The sequence below is a fragment of the Danio aesculapii genome, chromosome 11 (genome assembly GCF_903798145.1).
Source record: "Danio aesculapii chromosome 11, fDanAes4.1, whole genome shotgun sequence".
NCBI classification, from domain to species: domain Eukaryota; kingdom Metazoa; phylum Chordata; class Actinopteri; order Cypriniformes; family Danionidae; genus Danio; species Danio aesculapii.
Genome location: NC_079445.1, coordinates 1,451,991 through 1,470,629, shown reverse-complemented (window position 1 = coordinate 1,470,629; position 18,639 = coordinate 1,451,991). Strand labels below are relative to the sequence as shown.

At 36.0% G+C, this 18,639-nt stretch overlaps 3 protein-coding genes across 4 annotated transcripts in view; 1 reads left to right on the top strand and 2 right to left on the bottom strand.

The window, feature by feature from the left end:
- Nucleotides 1–4,443, bottom strand: part of srsf6b (serine and arginine rich splicing factor 6b) — a 15,645-nt gene extending 11,202 nt beyond the window's left edge. Inside the window, exons 1-2 of the mRNA XM_056467986.1 lie at nt 4,230–4,443; nt 953–1,116 (exon numbers count right to left, since the gene is read on the bottom strand). Of these exons, the coding sequence (XP_056323961.1) occupies nt 953–1,116; nt 4,230–4,336 (271 nt within the window). The 5' untranslated portion in view covers nt 4,337–4,443. The remainder of the gene's footprint in view (nt 1–952; nt 1,117–4,229) is intronic.
- A 1,602-nt stretch (nt 4,444–6,045) lies between these two features.
- Nucleotides 6,046–12,831, bottom strand: acot8 (acyl-CoA thioesterase 8). Its single transcript, XM_056468197.1, has 6 exons — nt 12,693–12,831; nt 12,414–12,550; nt 10,780–11,005; nt 10,025–10,182; nt 7,550–7,741; nt 6,046–6,759 (listed from the first exon to the last, which is right to left on the bottom strand). Exons 1-6 carry the CDS (start codon nt 12,824–12,826, stop codon nt 6,644–6,646), a joined length of 963 nt encoding a protein of 320 aa, XP_056324172.1. The 5' UTR covers nt 12,827–12,831; the 3' UTR covers nt 6,046–6,643.
- Nucleotides 12,832–15,837: 3,006 nt separating this feature from the next.
- Nucleotides 15,838–18,639, top strand: part of phactr3b (phosphatase and actin regulator 3b) — a 100,394-nt gene continuing 97,592 nt past the window's right edge. For both annotated transcript variants that reach the window (XM_056468404.1, XM_056468403.1), the window contains exon 1: nt 15,838–16,066. In XM_056468404.1, the coding sequence (XP_056324379.1) occupies nt 15,973–16,066 (94 nt within the window). In that variant the 5' untranslated portion in view covers nt 15,838–15,972. The remainder of the gene's footprint in view (nt 16,067–18,639) is intronic.

The window sequence follows — 18,639 nt, the reverse complement described above, 5'->3', positions numbered from 1 at the left end:
ATAAAAGAATAACCAGGACTACTTACATCGGATGCTGACATGTTATCTGTCTAGTGACAGAACAGCGACAGCACAAGACATAGCAAGGGAAGCCCATTGCTCTTTTTAATACAAGGAAAAAAAGAAAAGGAAAAAAGACTAGCGGGTGGCTACATAAAGTTGTTTAACCTGACCAATATTTCGTTCAACATAAAAACCAATGGGTTTCCTCACCATCACCCTGGTCTATTGGCAAAAGGCAGCTGTCATCATGGCTTCCGGTTAGGTCAGCCAAGGGTCAAAGGGCAAAGGTCACACACACATTGTAAGGTGAAAGCCAAGGCCAAACGGGACAGGCAGTCATCTTAGCCTCAATGGACTCGGACTCAGCCCGCACCGGACTCTTTTAAATTGAAACATCAAGGACTTCTGTTAATGTTGAATTCAGATGTAAACACAATATCGCATCGTCACACGTCATACTGTTTACATGCCAGCGAGGCTTTAGGAATTATATAGATCAATTGCTAAATCCATTGGTAGGAATAGATTTAGAGCTGGACTAATAGAGAGTGAGTAAACAGCCCGCCGTCTGACATGTAAACATCTTTAGTTAGTCACTCTCCCTGATGTTTACTCAGATTATACTGCACATTTTCATGACCCTTGGCGTTTAAATTGGGCCAACACTACAAAAGCAATTTTGGAGGAAATCCCTATTTTACAAAAAGGTCACATAGCATGTCCGCTGGCATTAAATACATTAGATCCTAAAAGCGGTCCATCCAGAAGGCAGGTACTGCAGACTTTAACAGAGAAATTCGGTTAGTCGCTGGACGCAGATGCTATTGAAAAGGACACTCCTGTAAATTAAGGAAACATTACATTATTTGCTTCCACTTTATTTTTCCTTGCACCTTAGGGGGAAAAGAGAGCAGAGTTTTACAGTGGAGATGAAGGAGACTGTACTTACTGCGGCCCCCGAAGCCCCCAGAACCCCCACCATATCCATCCCGGTCCCGGCGCGGTCCTCTGGCGTGCTCCACGATCACACGCTCCCCGCACAGATCTTTACCGTTCAGCTCATACACGGCATCGTCTGCGTCACGGGTGTCCTCAAACTCCACAAACCCATACCTGAAATATTACAAATCAGGACTGCAGTTAAAGGGACGTTTCACCTGGGGCTAGACCATAGACTGTAAAATATATGGACGGAGTATCCGTGACGTCACCCATAGGTTTCTGAACACTGCAAAAGAAGCTACAAGTAGGCGCGGCCAACCATCGTAATTTTATTCGCGCGTCATCGCACCCACGGCGGGATACCAAACAAGGGCAAAGAGGCTGAGAGTGGGCGGAGCTACAGACACCTGCTGGCACTTTGCTTAGACCTGACAGACAGACTTTACTTTGGGAGAAACGCTTGATACTTCATTACCTGCGACTCGTTTGTGTTCTGACCACATGTGCTTGGCTGTACACTATATCAATAAAGTGTTTAGACTTTTAAAAACACTGTAGTAATACAGTGAGCCACTAAACATTGCTCTTATGATGTTTTTCTACAGGAGGAAAATGCAAATTACTTCCAAACACTTCAGATATAGTCTGTGTTAGTAAATGCAAGACTATTGATGAACTCCAGCATAACACTGTATGATAACGCTTCAGATGACTGTTCTAGAGCCTACAGCTAATCAATCTGTCACATTCTGGAGTGCTTTAAAGGTCTAAAGAAAAATATTAATGATAAATGATCTTAAATAAAACAAATACCATATCTATAAATGCATTTAAGTATATAACTTTACTCACATGGGAAACGGAGGCTACATGAATGGTTTGTGAGCACAATTAAGTGCACACAGCATCCCATATCATCTGATAATTGTAAGAAATAAGTCCAAAAGGCAGCTGACTGTGTAAAGCCACATAAAACAACACAAAAATACGATGAATATGCCGAGATCAGTGGCTAATCTGCCGGATTCAGCTGAGGTGAAGTGACGGCGACCAGCGAGACCTAGCTGTCACTCAAGTGGCCACGCCCTTAATTATGCAAACTTAATATAACCTAATATAAAGGAAATGGATGAGTTATATAAAAATTCACCCCCCTCACAATTGTCATGGAGGGTAATAATAGCTATATGACCCAAAATAGTTCTTTGTACCAGGCTGTAAACACCTTTATTTCTGCTGTAAAGTTGGCCATTCTAACAGTGGGCTCAATTGCAGTTTGCTCTATTATGGAGCCAGGACTAGCGGAATTTTGATGAATTGCAGTTTCAGTTACTTCCGTATTGGCTTCCCGAGGGAGAGCGGGAGGTTGACGCTTGGGCTAGACATGGGATGATAACCGTTTTCAAGGTATACCGCGGTTTGGAAAAGTCAAGGTTTTAAAACCACCATAATTTCCTGTAATACCGTTCCTAAGGTATGTGTCAGATTTTTTTATTTACTTTTTTGGGGTTTTGTAGGACAACAGTATCTCCAGCAGAAAAAATATGCAACAAAGTTTTAAATTGTAAAGAAATCTGTATTTTGGAAATAAATGAAGACGGCAGAAGTCAATGATTTATTTTCATTATTCAGCCTGACATGTTTACTGCTCCAAAATATTATAAATATTTCAAAAAATAAAAATACATCGTGTTCAAAGGGGATTTTTTTTACCCAAACATTTAAAAAGAATATATTTTAGAGCAGTAATTACAAAATCGTGATATTTTTATCCAAGGTTATCATACCGTCAGAATCCATGCCTACTGGGAGGTATGGTGGTATATGTTGTTTCTGAAGAGAAAGTACTTAGATGCACTGTATTAATAAGACTTTCAAATCGCACCCATAGTGATGCCATGATTACTGGATTCACTGTGTCAGTTGACCACTTATAAAACATCACCGTCTCAACTCTAGCAGAGCACTTGCTTCTACTCAAAAGTGTGCTACTGTTTTAGTAAAGTGTGGATTTACTCTAAACTGCAACAAACTGGATAATTTAACACGGTAAATACACAACAGGGCCAATAGGATGCCATTAAAAAGCGTTTTTATATCAGACCTGGGGGAAGGAACATACACAGAGCTAATTGTGACTACTGTTTACTAGGAAAGTGACAGCACCAACTTCTGGCCTGGCATACGTAACACAGCATTTTGGCAGATGTGTGTGAACACGAATAGTTTTGAACACATTGCCATGACCTGTGTATAAGTGAAACATTTTAAAAAGAAAGGAAAAGCTTCAGTTTCTGACTACGTTTTGGCATAACCATAGTTTACATTACGCACAATATATAATTTCAAATGGCTAGTACATAAGAAATTTGTATTCATGTTCAATCTGACAACTTGGAGCACGACCTTTAGTTTTGTGCACAGGAACATTTCAAATTTCACCCGGAAATAAAACTACACCCTCAAGTGGTTCAAAACCTTTATGGAGTTTCTTTATTCTGTTGAACACAAAACCTGTAACCATTGACTTCCATAGTATGAAAAACATACAAGGGAAGACAATGTTTTAAAAACATACGGTAGTCTTTGGTGATCAACAGAAGATATTAAGTCAAACCTGTACGAAACAAGGCAAGCGAAGGGTGAATAAATGATCAATATTCAGTTTTGGGTGAACTACCCCTTTAATGTGCAGTCAGCTGCTGTAAAGGCCATCCGGGTATTTCATGCATAGAGCAACTGTGCAAGGAGCCCATAATACACTAGTAGTGCTTGAATTTATTGAATCGTGTTATCGGGTGCATTTATAAATATCTACCATTACTAAAGTGTGGCATTAATAACGCAAGCTACGCGCAAACAACGGCGCGTCATTGAAAAAATATCACGTCAGCACCATCAACGATCAGTTTACTACATCACGTTAATAACCTCAGCTGACTCACTATTATACAAATCAACTGTATTCAGCATTACAATAGGTGACCAGGTCAAAACTCTTCCTACTTTAATGATATTACCGTCTGCTCGCATAAATGAAGTTGTTGTACACAAAAACAATCCGCCATTTTGAGCACGCGGTAAAAGCCTCAGCTCCTTGCATATTAACATACAATTATTAAAACACAACATTAATCATTTAAACCCCATCATCATTATTGTGTACTATTTGAAATACACCATCCCAAAATACACTAAAGAGAACCTCAATTAACGTATATCTGTCATTTCTGAAGTTGGTGTTTGCGTCGAGGCCGCGCGCTCCCGTCAATCCTCAAACTCACCCGTTTTTAAGATCGATCTCCATGAGTTTCCCGTAGCCGCTGAAAAACCTCTGGATGTCCTTCTCCCGCACATGATAGCTCAGCTTGCCGATGTACACCCGCGGCATGCTTACTCTCGGTCAATATCAAATAAACAAACGCAAAAAACAAACCCTTGTGGATTAAACCCTCTTCGGAATGGCCACCAAGCAAGCGCATGTGATGAGCACGCTGGCCACGTCACTTCCGGCGATACTACTAAAAGGAAATACTGTTGGAAACATAAATATAAGTTAATTTACAAACCATAATCTTGTTTAAAATATATTTTGTTTACTAAAAAAATAACAGAAATTTACCTCTTATGTATTTCTTTGTTTTTAACTTTTATTTCTCTTCTTTGTGTTGTGCTAAGGCTTACATCTTTTTGCGTTGTTCTTAATACACTTAATATACTGTTGGATTTTGTTGAGTATGAGCAACCTAAAAGAAACCAGTTTTATGTGGTGAATTTGGTTTTGTTGCCAAATATTTAACATTTACCATCAAATATTCAATATCCACGGCTAACTATTTAACCTCCAGAGCAAAACTCTTAATTTATCCAATTGTGAAGAACAAAAAGTATGTGTTTGCAACCCTTTTGTCGTCAAAAATCCCTATTTTTAATGACTTGTTGCTTTATTAAATGTGTATTGTTTAATATCCCCATGTTTTTTGTCATTTTTCCTTCTCGCTCCGTTTATTTCTGTTCCTGTTTTAATTTTTCTATTCAGTTACTTGATATATTACACCACAAACAGCAGCTACGCTAATTATTTTCCTTATTCTCTATTTCCACCTGGGGATCCACATCCTGTGGCCCCTAGAGATTGTGCAGCACCATTGATGTGATCTAACACCTGTGAAGAGATGATGCCAAGGTCTCCATAATCCTGGACCAGGCCGTATCCTGAGTTGATGCTGTGTTGGTCATGCAGGAGCGGAGAGCATGAGACTGATTCCTGAAAGACCGCACTGACAAACGAGTTTGCTCATTGATCCTGTGGGCAAGCGTGAACACCCGCCGGTGTCCTACTCACACTTGCAGTTCTCTTTGCCTAGACTGCAGCTCTGCACAGAAAGTTTGGCCGGAGGAGAAATGGTCGTGCCCAACTGAGCCTGGTTTCTCTCAAGGTTTTTTTCTCTTCACTTTGGTCAATCGGTGAAGCTTGTTCCTCCACTGTCGCCACTGGCTTGCTTGGTTTGGGACTTGTGGAGCTGTGGATGGATTTGCTCTTCAGTGTTTGGACTCTCAGCAGTGAAAATTAAACTTCAACTCTGAATACTGGACTGACACCGTTTCAGTTCACTAGAACTTCTAAATGTTCAGCTGCTTTGACTATCTACATTGTAAAAGCGCTGGAGAAATGAAGATGAATTGAAAATAATAAATATATTGAGTCTTTGGGAATTACAATAATTAAAATATAGAAATACTAAACACTAAATAATTGAAAAAATACAACACATCGTTAGCTTGGTGTATTTACAGATGTTTTATATATAATTTTGTTTCTAAAATGATTACACTATTATTAACAGCACATGTGCTTATTTTTATTTACAGCACAAGTGTATAGTTTCTTAAAATTTCTTATTTTTTGTAATATATTGTTTAATAATCACATCAAATTATTATAATTTTTTTCCAAGCTAGAAAAAGTCTGTAGTAGAATTTGAATTGCTGATAATTTTCACAAATAATTACAAAGAACTTGAATTAAACATCAAGTTATTTGATTTAAATATAATTTTTTATTTGTAAGTCTCTTCGGATAAAAAATGTCTGCAAAGGTATCAAAGTATTTTTATTTAAGACAATCGAAAACAATGAAAATCACAATATACATATCAGAAAAACAAAAAAATAGCACAATGTCAGTGTATTTAGTCTTGCTCAACACATCCTCAGATTGCAGTGCTAATTAATAAATTATTAATAACGTGCCTGCTTATAAAATGATCCCCTTTTCCAATTTGGAATATTACAGGTATTTGTTAGAGAGAACGTCAACTGCAATTACATTACAGCAAAGGCAAAAATAATTATATTAAATACTTAATTTAGGTCACACTTAATAAGGTTATTAACTAACATGAACTAAAAATGAACAATACCTATAGAGCATTTATTAATCATAGTTCAACATTTACTAATGCATTATTAAGAGCCACAGCTGTGCTTGTTAACATTAGTTAATGCACTGAGAGTTAATAATAAATGACTACTAATGTTAACAAAGATTGATAAATGCTGTAATTAATACTGTATATTGTTCATTGTTTGTTCATGTTAGTAATATATACATTAATTATCATTAACTATTTAAGTAGTCAGTCTGGCACCTATTGTAAGGCATCTCGGGGTACAATAGATGTATATTAACATCGCTCTATAATTTACTCGGTGACACCTCCTTCACTCGTATCACTCCCTCTTGTGCGCAGGAAGCTGCCAGAACTCCATCCTGTCTCCACAAGCGGCCCTGGACAAAGCCTCTGCTGCCTCCTGAAAACAAATACAGATTTGCAGATTACCCTTTTTTGTGCTGTTGGGTCGTTTTTATCCACTCTGTGGTGATTTGGAGTCTTAATTTAGCCACAACTTTCTCTGTGTTTCAGCACATGGGATGATTTTAGCAGACAAATCTTATTTTGACGCATATTTTGGGAAAGTGAGTTGAAATTTTTACAATACACACTGCAGTCTGGGCAAATTGACTCCCCTTTGGTTATGTTGGGGGCTGTTTTTGCCCCATTGACTTCCATTATAATCACATTTTTTGATTGCTAAGCCATGACAGCAGATAATCATGCACTCCTGATTGTTGCTGGTTTTCCTTGTTGGGAAGAGGTAAAACTTTTTATTTTTATTGTCGATCATCAGTTAGCAGCATTAACCCTTTAGGCAGGCCTGTGCAAAAGTGTTTCTGGCTTTTATATGGAGTTCAATGGAGTAAAACAGCAGATTATAGTGTGTGTGTGTGTGTGGAGAAATACACTTCCTAACTCCTTCCATACCCCTCACTGTATTCATACCAGCACAATATAGCATGCACTGCACGTTAACTGAGCTTTAACAGCAAACTGCCTGCAATAATCATCCACCAGCAGTCAAACCATGTGTACATGTGCACACCTTTTTGTCTACAACTGTGTTTACTATTACAGATTACCCAGAGAGAGCTGTGATCACGAAAATGTGATATTTTTATCTAAGGTTATCATACCGTTTGAATCATATATCAACCCATGCACAGTCCAGAGATGTATAAGGATGCACAGAAGCGTCTGCTGACCTGACCAGGGGCTTTCACACTCGTACAGCATCCACTCGTCTGCTCTGAATGTGCTGTGAAACCACATGGCGTGATCCAGGGAGGCCGAGAACTGCGACCTGTAGTTCGGGTACGGTAGCAGCGCCGTCCCCAGGAAAGCATAGTCGGACACATACGCGGCCACACAGCGGTGCAGTTTCATATCGCCAGGCCCTACAACACAGCGCAATCCAGAAATTATACAACAATTAATTATTCAAACACAACAGGTACATACAGGCGCTTCGAACTAATTAATAATAACTTTGGACCTCAGGAATGACCAAAACAGACTGCAATTTTGCAATGAGTAATATTTTAGAGCAGTATTCGTTCATTTTCCTTCGGCTTAGTCTGTATTTCAGAGGTCACCACAATGGAATGAACCGCCAACTATTCTGGCATATGTTTTACGCCCCTATAGCGCATGTGTTTGGACTGAGGGGGAAACCGGAGCACAAGGAGGAAACCCACGCCAACACAGGGAGAACATGTTTACTCCACACAGAAACACCAACTGGCCCAGCCGGGAATCGAACCAGCGACCTTCTTGCTGTGAGGCCACAGTGCTAACCACTGAGCCATCCTTTTTAGAGCAGTATAACCAAAACAAATGTATATCAATCATAGGATTTTTTATGACTTCAAGATTTTATTAATATTTGATCATAATTTCATTAGGGCGACGCAGTGGCGCAGTAGGTAGTGCTGTCGCCTCAAAGCAAGAAGGTCGCTGGTTCGTGCCTCGGCTGGGTCAGTTGGCGTTTCTGTGTGGAGTTTGCATGTTCTCCCTGCGTTCGCGTGGGTTTCCTCCGGGTGCTCCGGTTTCCCCACAGTCCAAACACATGTGGTACAGGTGAAATGGGTAGGCTAAATTGTCCGTAGTGTATGAGTATGAATGAGTGTGTATGGAGGTTTCCCAGAGATAGGTTGCAGCTGGAAGGGCATCCGCTGCGTAGAACATGTGCTGGATAAGTTGGCGGTTCATTCCGCTGTAGCGACCCCGGATTAATAAAAGGACTAAGCCGAAAAGAAAATGAATGAGTGAATAATTTCATTAAATATTATTAAAAAGTTATTTATCTGTATATTTTATAACCATTTTTTAAATGTAAAAAGATTTATTTTATTAAATGCAAACTTCAAATATTAAACATAGATTAAAAAACACAAAGATACTATTAATAAAATCAATGTCTTCATTTTAATTTAAAAACTACATTTTCTAGCGACTTGATTATTACATTTACTGCAGTGTTATTCAATAATAAATGTAAAGTTATGATATATTAAATGTATTTAATTGCAATTTCACTACTTACATGTTCCACTGTACTTTAATTTATTCATTCATTTTCTCTCGGCTTAGTCATTTATTCATCAGGGGTCGCCACTGCGGAATGAACCACCAACTATTGCAGCATAAGTTTTTTGCAGCGGATGCCCTTCCAGAAATAGAATGTTCTTTAATAAATTATTTTATTATTATTATTATTTATTATTATTAATATTATCATTATTATACAAGTGTACTTCTTTTCCCACAAAGGAATTCTGGTTACTGACAACTGACATACAATATAATCTTCATTTATTTACGTATTTATTTAAGTCATAAGTTATCTTGTAAAACCCCCATCAACACAGCAGTTTTTTCCCCCAATGAGCACCCTATAAAGGATTAGCCAAAATAAAGTAGTCCTTAATTTATTTATAATATATTCCATAAAAAGGCAACGCAGTGGCGCAGTAGGTAGTGCTGTCGCCTCACAGCAAGAAGGTCGCTGGTTCGAGCCTCGGCTGGGTCAGTTGGCGTTTCTGTGTGGAGTTTGCATGTTCTCCCTGCGTTCGCGTGGGTTTCCTCCGGGTGCTCCGGTTTCCCCCACAGTCCAAAGACATGTGGTACAGGTGAATTGGGTGGGTTAAATTGCCCGTAGTGTATGTGTGTGTGAATAAGTGTGTATGTGTTTGCCAGTGATGGGTTGCAGCTGGAAGGGCATCTGCTGCATAAAACAAATGCTGGATGAGTTGGCAGTTCATTCCGCTGTGGCGACCCCGGATTAATAAAGGGACTAAGCTGAAAAGAAAATTAATATTCCATAAAAAAGTAGTGAGGGCGGCACAGGCTCAATGGTTAGCACTGTTGCCTCACACCAAGAAGTCCCGGTTCGAGTCCCGGTTGAGTCAGTTGGCATTTCTGTGTGGAGTTTGCATGTTCTCCCTGTGTTGGCGTGGGTTTCCTCCGGGTGCTCTGGTTTCCCCCACAGTCCAAACACATGCGCTATAGGAGAATTGATGAACTAAATTGACCGTATTGTATGAAAGTGTATGTGAATGTCAGAGTGTATGGCTGTTTCCCAGTACTGGGTTGCAGCTGGAAGGGCATCCGCTGTGTAAAACATATGCTGAAAATGAATAAATGAATGAAAAAATGGTGCAGTGAGATGCATATTTTACCTATATATCCTCTCGCTCGCACCCAGATCAGTGTTTTTGCCTCCATAGCAACACGTCTAAAGAAGTCAGGTGGATTGACTGGTTTGATCTCTATAGGAACTTCATCAGCTCGTATTTTATTCAGACCCTGCCGAGTGTTATCTGCCAGATCTGGTTTACTGTAAAACAAACAAAACACAAGGTAAGATTGTGACATGCAATCAGATGTTCTATTTGACTTGGATAAAAAATCTCTGACTTTCAATGTCTGAATTAGGCCTTTTAAAGGGCACCTATTATGCAAAAATCACTTTTATAAAGGGTTTAAACACAGTTGTGTGGCAGCAGTGAGTGAATATTATCGCCTTCTAATGATAAACATTAATTCTACTGTTAACAGTCGGCAGATACACTTTGATTGACATTCTCCCTTTGTACGTGTCATCAGAGGGGGAAAGCCCCGCCCACTAGTGACCATCTCTCCATCATTAGCATAGGACTTTAGTCTTGTTTTCAATCTGCCACTATGAAGACACACAGGCATCTGTAGCTCCACCCTCTTCTGAAAAGAGCACAGTGTCATTTGAATTTAAAGTGACAGTCACCAAAACAACACTATTAGGATCAAAGCCTAAAAGGGTCAGTTTCAGAGAGTTAGAAAACATTACCTGTGTGTTATTTTGAGCTGAAACTTCACACACACACATGCTTATCAGAGACTTATTTTACATCTTGTAAAAAGGGGGCATAATAATATAATTCCCCATGAGAGTGACCTGAGGAAGCGCTGTATGAGCTCCTCCACGGTCAGCAGAGTGTCTGGCGGAGGGACGCTGGGCATGCTGAACTGGTGCTCCAGAGGACTGGGCTGCTGCATGTGAAACGATGCCTGGAGGATGAGAATGGGCTGACCGTGCTGGATGGCCTTCACCGATCGCACACAGAAACTGCGGCCATCGCGGGTCCGTTCCACCTGGTACAGCACCGGCACCTTCGGGTCCCCTGGAACATACAGATGGAAAATAAACATGGTGCAGGAAAATATAGAGCTGAAGTCAGAATTATTCACCCCCTGTGATTTTTTTACATATTTCCTAAATGATGTTGAACAGATTCAGGAATTTCTCACAGTATTTCCTATAATATTTTTTCTTCTGGAGAAAGTCTTATTTGTTTTATTTCGGCTAGAATAAAAGCAGTTTTTAGTTGTTTTAAAGCCATTTTAAGGTCATTATTATTAGCATTAATATTATATTAGCAAATATAAGCAATATTTGTTTTGGATTGTCTCCAGAATAAACCACTGTTATACAATAACTTGCCTAATTACCCTAACTTTACCCTAATTAACCTAGTTAAGCCTTTAAATGTCACTTTAAGCTGAATACTAGTATCTTGAAGAATATCTAAATATCATTGGAAAAATTTCATCGTTGCACAATGTTGTCCAGAAGCAAATTAAACATATTTTTGGGTTGTACGTTCTGCAAATAAAACTTTTGTTTTAGCAATAAATTAAATAAATAAACAGAATAGAGTTAAACTTTCCTAGAAAAATTTCCTAAAGAATAATTGTTTATATTCAATCCACTTTGTAAATCCAATTTTGTACAAACTAATCCATTAACTTAACTCCTTCATGTTGTTCCAACACAAATCGATTGTTTGGAACCCATTTTTTTTACAGTGCAGCATATCTGTAATTACAATTATTGATTTTTATTTTGAAAAGTTGTAATTTTGGAAACTTAAAAGACTGGATCTCATTTTTTTGCATTACGTTCCAAATGCATTAGCTATACACTGTAAAAAATGCACGGTTCCACACAATTCATGTTGTCCCAACACAAATCAATTACGTTAAATTAACAAATTTAAGTGAATTGAACATAAAACAATTAAGTTGTCCCAAAAAAATCTCAATAATTGTGTTGTTTCAGTACATATTAAATAACTAGTTTAAAAAAACCTTTTTGAGTGTTTGTGTGATTAGAAATAAACACAAATTCATTAAAAAAGAAATAAACACCTGCTCTGCTGAAGTAGCGGTACAGTGAACGAAAAAGATTTGATCTCATCTCGTCATTTATTGCATTATGTTCCAAATGCATTAGATTGAGGTAAAGTTGGTTATATATTTGCACATTCGTTCAGTGGCTACGTGTGATAGGCTCCATATATTGTTTACCATGGTACTTTGAATATTCGCTCTGAAATCACAGGTAAGTATGACAACATTAGCACTGTTTATTTGACTGAACAATGTGTTTGACTGGCTGATAATGTGATTTCACAGTTTAGAATTTGCTAACAAAACTTTTCTGAAATCATATTATTAAGGAGAAAGTCAGAATGTCTGAATATAAAAGAACTTTACCTCAATACACATTAGGTATAAACATAAAATCACCTGCTCTGACAAAGTAGCAGTGCAGTGAATGAGCATAGAGGTGTTCAGCGACTGAATTGGCTGCAGCTACAAGAGCCTGTCCCACAATCTGGCCCCCGAAGAGCCGCTTAGTGCGGGGCACCCAGTGGTGTGTCCCTCTGTAGACAAAAACACGCTTTTATTTAGTATAATATAATGTACATGCAAAAAAAATCTTAATGACTCAATACAGAATGGTTATATGGAATTCAGCAAACCAAGCTAACACGTGTACGTATTCTGAAAAAGTCATTTGTTTACCTGTACAGGTCGGTGTCGAGCTTCTCTAAATTCAACACACTTGTAACCAGGACACTTCTGAGATCAGGTTCACTTGATTTAGACCCATGATTTACTTCATTTCCAATCGGAGATTCACTACCGCGTTCAGCCATGTTTACTGTACTGTGGTAGCAGCGGATCTTTCGAGTCGATTCCCAATGATTCATTTATGATGTTCGCGGAAGTACTCCCCTGGTGCACTGCTGCATGATTTAATTGTTGTAGTAAAATATGCGTTGGTAAATATTGCAACTTGTTGTTATATTAATGTATATAAATGACAATTATTAGACTTATAATAGGAGAAATAATCGTTTTGAATCGCCAAATCAATAGAATCGTGATTCACTGATTCGAACTAAGGACTCGACACAGCGCACCTGAAGACCTCTACTGGTCAATAAGCAGCTGAAAATTAGCTAATCCGTGATTATGTTAAAGGATAATGTTCTCTTTGGTTTTACAGACTATCCTAACCAATACAATTGTTTTTATTTAATTAATTTGATTATTCTGCTAACCAAATTGTACATTCATAAATGCAAATTCACTAATGAGAAACCTAATTTTATGGTTTTGTTGACTGTTATGGGCTTATATATTACCAGTATCAGAGACTTTTAAACAAGAAAACCCTACTCACTTTAAAAAATGTTGTAATTTTTATAATGTATTTAATTAAGGTTTATATTTGTACAGTTTGCATGTTTATATATTGTTAATACTTACCTCCCATTGGCACCTATTCTTTTTAAATGTCTGTAAAATGTTATATGCTATTGTTCCTTAAATTAAAAACAAAAGAAAAAAGATATTACAATATTCTTACCATCATATCTTGCTCTCTGACTGCACCTAAATAACCCATTTAATGCAAGTGTACAGCAATTGTTATCTGTAGAAAGTTATGTTACTTATATTTCATTGAGTGTAATGTAAAGCTGGACTGATTTACTTTCACTTAAAGTATGTTTTTGAACAGATACTAAATTTTCATTCTGTATATCCATACTGAAGAACAATCTTTGAGTATTCTTAATGCATTCTTGCTGAATAAAATTATTTCCTCAAAATAACAACAACAACTACTACTACAATAACTACTATTACTCTGCTATTACTATAAATTACTTCAAATGTTAAATGCAGTATCATGGTTTCCATCAAAAAATAATAAGCAACTAAAACTTTTTAACAATTATAATAGTAGTATTTTATTTGGATAATGAGTTCTGCACATTTGACTGATTTCGTATCTGGAGTAATGATGCTAAAAATTCAGATTAAAGTAATTGGATTGATTGGATTGATTGAATTAAATTAATTTAGGCTACTGTACATTCAAGTAGACAATTGTTTTGTAATTGTTAACACATTTCATAAGAGTACAGTTTTTTTGTTGTTGTTTGTCTGTCTGTTTTGTTTTACTTAATAAATGCATGCAACGTAAAAAAATAAATGCAACGTTTTTGAACAGAACTGAGCAGTCTTCTTTAAAAAGCTAATTAATAATAATAACAATCTTTATTTTAATATAAAATTGCTCATATCTAGAAGTAGTGAGCAATATAAATGCATAATATTTGTTTAATATCAGACTACTTGTCTGAATCAAGATGAACTATTCAGTGTTTTATTTGAACGTTTGTCAAAATGTGTAGCTGCACTGCCACACAAAGCCCGCTAGAGGGTGTCACAGGCCAATCATTCTGTCCGTTCACTGAGAAACCACTGTAAGTAACGCTGCTGAACGTCTGGTAAATAATAACACTGATATGACAGATGGCGAATATCAACTCATGTCAAGCTCAAATAAAACCATAAAAGGTCAAAAGAAAACAGAAGAAAATATTGTGCATAATTTAAATATATAATACCAGTTACGATCTTTCATAATAATAATAATAAAATGTATAATTATCAATAATAATAACAACGATTATATAAGATAATTATAATAATAATATTTATAATCATCAATAATAATAAAAACAAGAATTTAAGATAATAATAATATTTATAATCAATAATAATAAAAACAATATTACATAATAATAATAATAATATTTATAATCATCAATAATAATAAAAACAAGAATTTAAGATAAAAATAATAATATTTATAATCAATAATAATAAAAACAATAATATTAAATAATAATAATAATAATAATAATATTAATATAAATAAATAATAGGCTAGGAATAATAATAAAAATATTAATAATAGGCTAGAAATAATGATGATGATGATGATGATGATGATGATGATGATGATACTACTACTACTATTGGTACTACTCTCACTAATAATAATAATAATAATAATATTAAAAATATAAATAAATAAACAAATAAAAGGCTAGAAATAATAATATAAATAATAATAGGCTAGAAATAATAATGATGATGATGATGATGATAATAATAAATAAATAAATGAATAAAATAAATAATAATATAAATAAATAAATAGGCTAGAAATAATAATAATAATATAAATAATAATAGGCTAGAAATAATGAAGATCATGAAAATATTATTAATAATGAATAATTAATAATAATAATAATAATAATAATAATAAATGAATAAAATAAATAATAATATAAATATATAAATAAATAAATATGCTAGAAATAATAATAATAATAATAATAATAATAATAATAATAATAATAATAATAATAATAATAATAATGATAATATAAATAATAATAGGCTAGAAATAATGAAGATCATGAAAATATTTTTAATAATTAATAATTAATAATTAATGAATAAAATAAATAATAAAATAAATATATAAATAAATAAACAAATAAATAAATAAGCTAGAAATAATAATAATGATAATAATAATATAAATAATAATAGGCTAGAAATACTGATGATCATGAAAATATTATTAATAATAAATAATTAATAATAATAATAATAATAATAATAATAATAATAATAATAATAATAATAATAATAATAATAAATAAATAAATAAATAAATAAATAAATAAATAAATAAATAAATAAATAACAAGAACTGGTAAAAAAAATTTATAAAAATATTTAAAAATAGTAATAAATGTAAAGTGACTGACTGCCATATCCTCAGATGTGTCTCCGAGATCATCAGCTCGCGCATGCGCACTCGGGCTCTCCTGCTCAGACAGCGCTGCTGTTTCTGTCAAACTGAATCTGCTCTCAGTCATTGACGCGCACAGCTCGGCTTTTCTCTCCATCACCGCGGGTTTTCTCCTCCATGGCCGCATCAGATGGACCAGAAGACTGCGTTGTGCAGAGAGGAAGATCTCAGAGCGACCCGAGCATCCTCACCGAGACTCGTGTCGTACCAGGTGAGTCGAAAAACACCGATTTTTGCGATATTTTATGACTCGACATCTGAATTTACACACTGCGGAGGGGTGGTGGAGATACTGATGGCGTCTTGAGAGGAACACGAACATGATGGCATGACTGGCAAGATGTGTGTGCGCATGCATTATGATGATGCAGAAGATGAAGAGCATCAGAGACTGTGTGTGTGTGTGTGTGTGTGTTCATGCTTCATGTCTGTGTGTGTTCTGTTGCTGATGCTGTGGTGATGCTGTGGGCTTCCCCGTGACTGATAGATGCATGATATTGGAAAAATCTGACATTGCGATAGTTTGTTTATATATATATGACGGCTTGAATAGCTCTATTTGAAAAGAAATCATTGATTAGGATTGATTAGGGTGATTGACTATAGTGTGAATCATGTATAAACAAAAAATAAACAAATTACAAGCAGAATAATTACAAAAGAGCAACGAAAAAGGTAAATAAACAGTGCTTTGGGGTTTTCCAATGTAAAATAACACTGTATATACATTAATTGTAATTAATTCAGTAAAATAATTCCTCATTTGAGTTACAAATGTACTTTTTTTGTGCTTGAACGTTTAAAACTCCTTTAAAATGCATGTAAATGATGAACTTTCACTCTGTTATCAGGCCCATAGCCAGCTTGGTGAAAGGGGTGCTTCTTTTTCTTAAAATATGAACCTTTTTACTGTTTTTGCCTCATTTTCTCAGGGTTAAATACTTTTTAAGCACTATTTTTTGCTGGATTAGCTTGTCACATGGTCATCAATCACACTTTTTAATGTACCAAAAACATTTCCTAAAGGTTTAGAAGATAAGAATAAGAGAATAATACTTATAACATCATATATCATTAGGAGAAAAAAGGATGGTGATTAAAAACTAGCCATATTGTCGTTTATTAGGCAAACACAAACTGTCCAGCACATTTAACTTTCCTCAGTCTTGCTGAAGCGACTGCCAAAAGAGGATTCTGCTTGGTCTTAAAGCCCTCTTCGATGGTTATTTTCACAATTTATAGAGTGGGGGAACTATGACGTCACCTTGTAGGCTAATCGGCTGCTAGCATAAAACTGGTTCCCTCAATAAAATCCCCATAGGATTTTCCCATAGGCTTTTCGAAGATTGCTAATAATAAGCTCTGTGTTCAAACACAGTTCATTACACCTACAGGTTTTGTCCAGCCGGATAATCCTCACGCGAAAATACAACTTTGAGCACTTTTTGGATCTTAAATGCAAAGGCAAGAACTGAAAAGCTAACATTAGGCTACAAACGAACTACAGTTCTTCGGGGCGCTCGCCTGTGACGTCAGCACCACCCTGCTACAGACAACTTTTCTGTCTTATTTTTTAGAAATATGCTCCATGACAGAGTTAATCTCTCTGTTTATTATATTATAATCCCCGCTATATATTATAAACAAATAAATATGCAAATACACATAGACCAGCGTGCCTTGTGGATCGTTTTTACGTGGGAAATACATCTGTTTTGCTTCACGGTTGTTGTAAACTTTTTAAAACTGTATGTATAAATGAGCCTACATAGTAGTATCATAAGAAATATTTAAATAAGTGTATCGCTCGCGTGCACACAGCCCGCTTACCTTAACTGACGACAGAAATGAGGCGCGAGGAGCAAGTCTATCAAATGCCTTCCATCATGGACACAGAGCAACATTCAGTATTTTTTATGTCACGAAGTACAGCGAAAAGCAGCCCATACAGTCACATCTGCTATACATTATAAGGAGGAGTGTAAATACTGCAGTTATGACAGAGTTAAATGTGTTCAGATGAAGAAAAAAAACAACGAAAAATCACTTGATCATGTTAAAATGACAGGTAATATGTGTGTATTTTTACACATTTATTGACACGTTTGCATTACTGAGAGCAGGAAAGAGACAGGCTGCACTTGTAAGCTGTATCCCCATATCTTTAATTAAAATAAAGGATCAACAAATTAATCTGTCTTGACAGTCTTTACAAGTGAAGGCATCATCTACACACAATATGAATTCCCAATTAGAAAAATACTACAAACTATAATATACTATTGATGAAAATACTTAAATAACAGAGAAATCCAAATGCCCGAAACACAAGCGAGCTGCGCTCCAGACCAGTTCAGCTCGATGACGTATAATGTCTCCGACACCGCCTGTAGTCCCATTTAGCAACTTGATAACAACCGTCTTTTTAAAGAAGCGTAACCGGTTTAAAAACTAAGTAAACCGTAAAACATGAAGGTATATTGAAGTTGTGTTTGCCACAAACCTTATTTAAGTGATTTAACTGAAATCCCATTGAATAAACCCATTGACTTTGGGACGAGGGAACCGGAACTGCTAAAATGCTAACTCGCTTCCGGGTTTTTGCATACAAATTGACGTTATAGTTCCTCCACAGTTGAAACAACACAATTCTTGAGATTTTTCTGCGACAGCTTAATTGTTTTATGTTCAGTCCACTTAAATTTGTTAAGTTAACTTAATCGATGGGGCGGCATGGTGACTCAGTGGTCAGTGCAAGAAGGTTGCTGTGTAGAGTAAAAGTAT

Coding starts and splice junctions, on each gene's coding strand:
- acot8 (XM_056468197.1), bottom strand. CDS start 12,826: ATGGCTGAACGCGGTAGTGAATCTCCGATTGGAAATGAAGTAAATCAT. Junction 10,183..10,779: donor CTCATACAGCGCTTCCTCAG/GTCACTCTCATG, acceptor TTTGTTTTACAG/TAAACCAGATCTGGCAGATA. Junction 6,760..7,549: donor GTGTGAAAGCCCCTGGTCAG/GTCAGCAGACGC, acceptor ATTTGTTTTCAG/GAGGCAGCAGAGGCTTTGTC.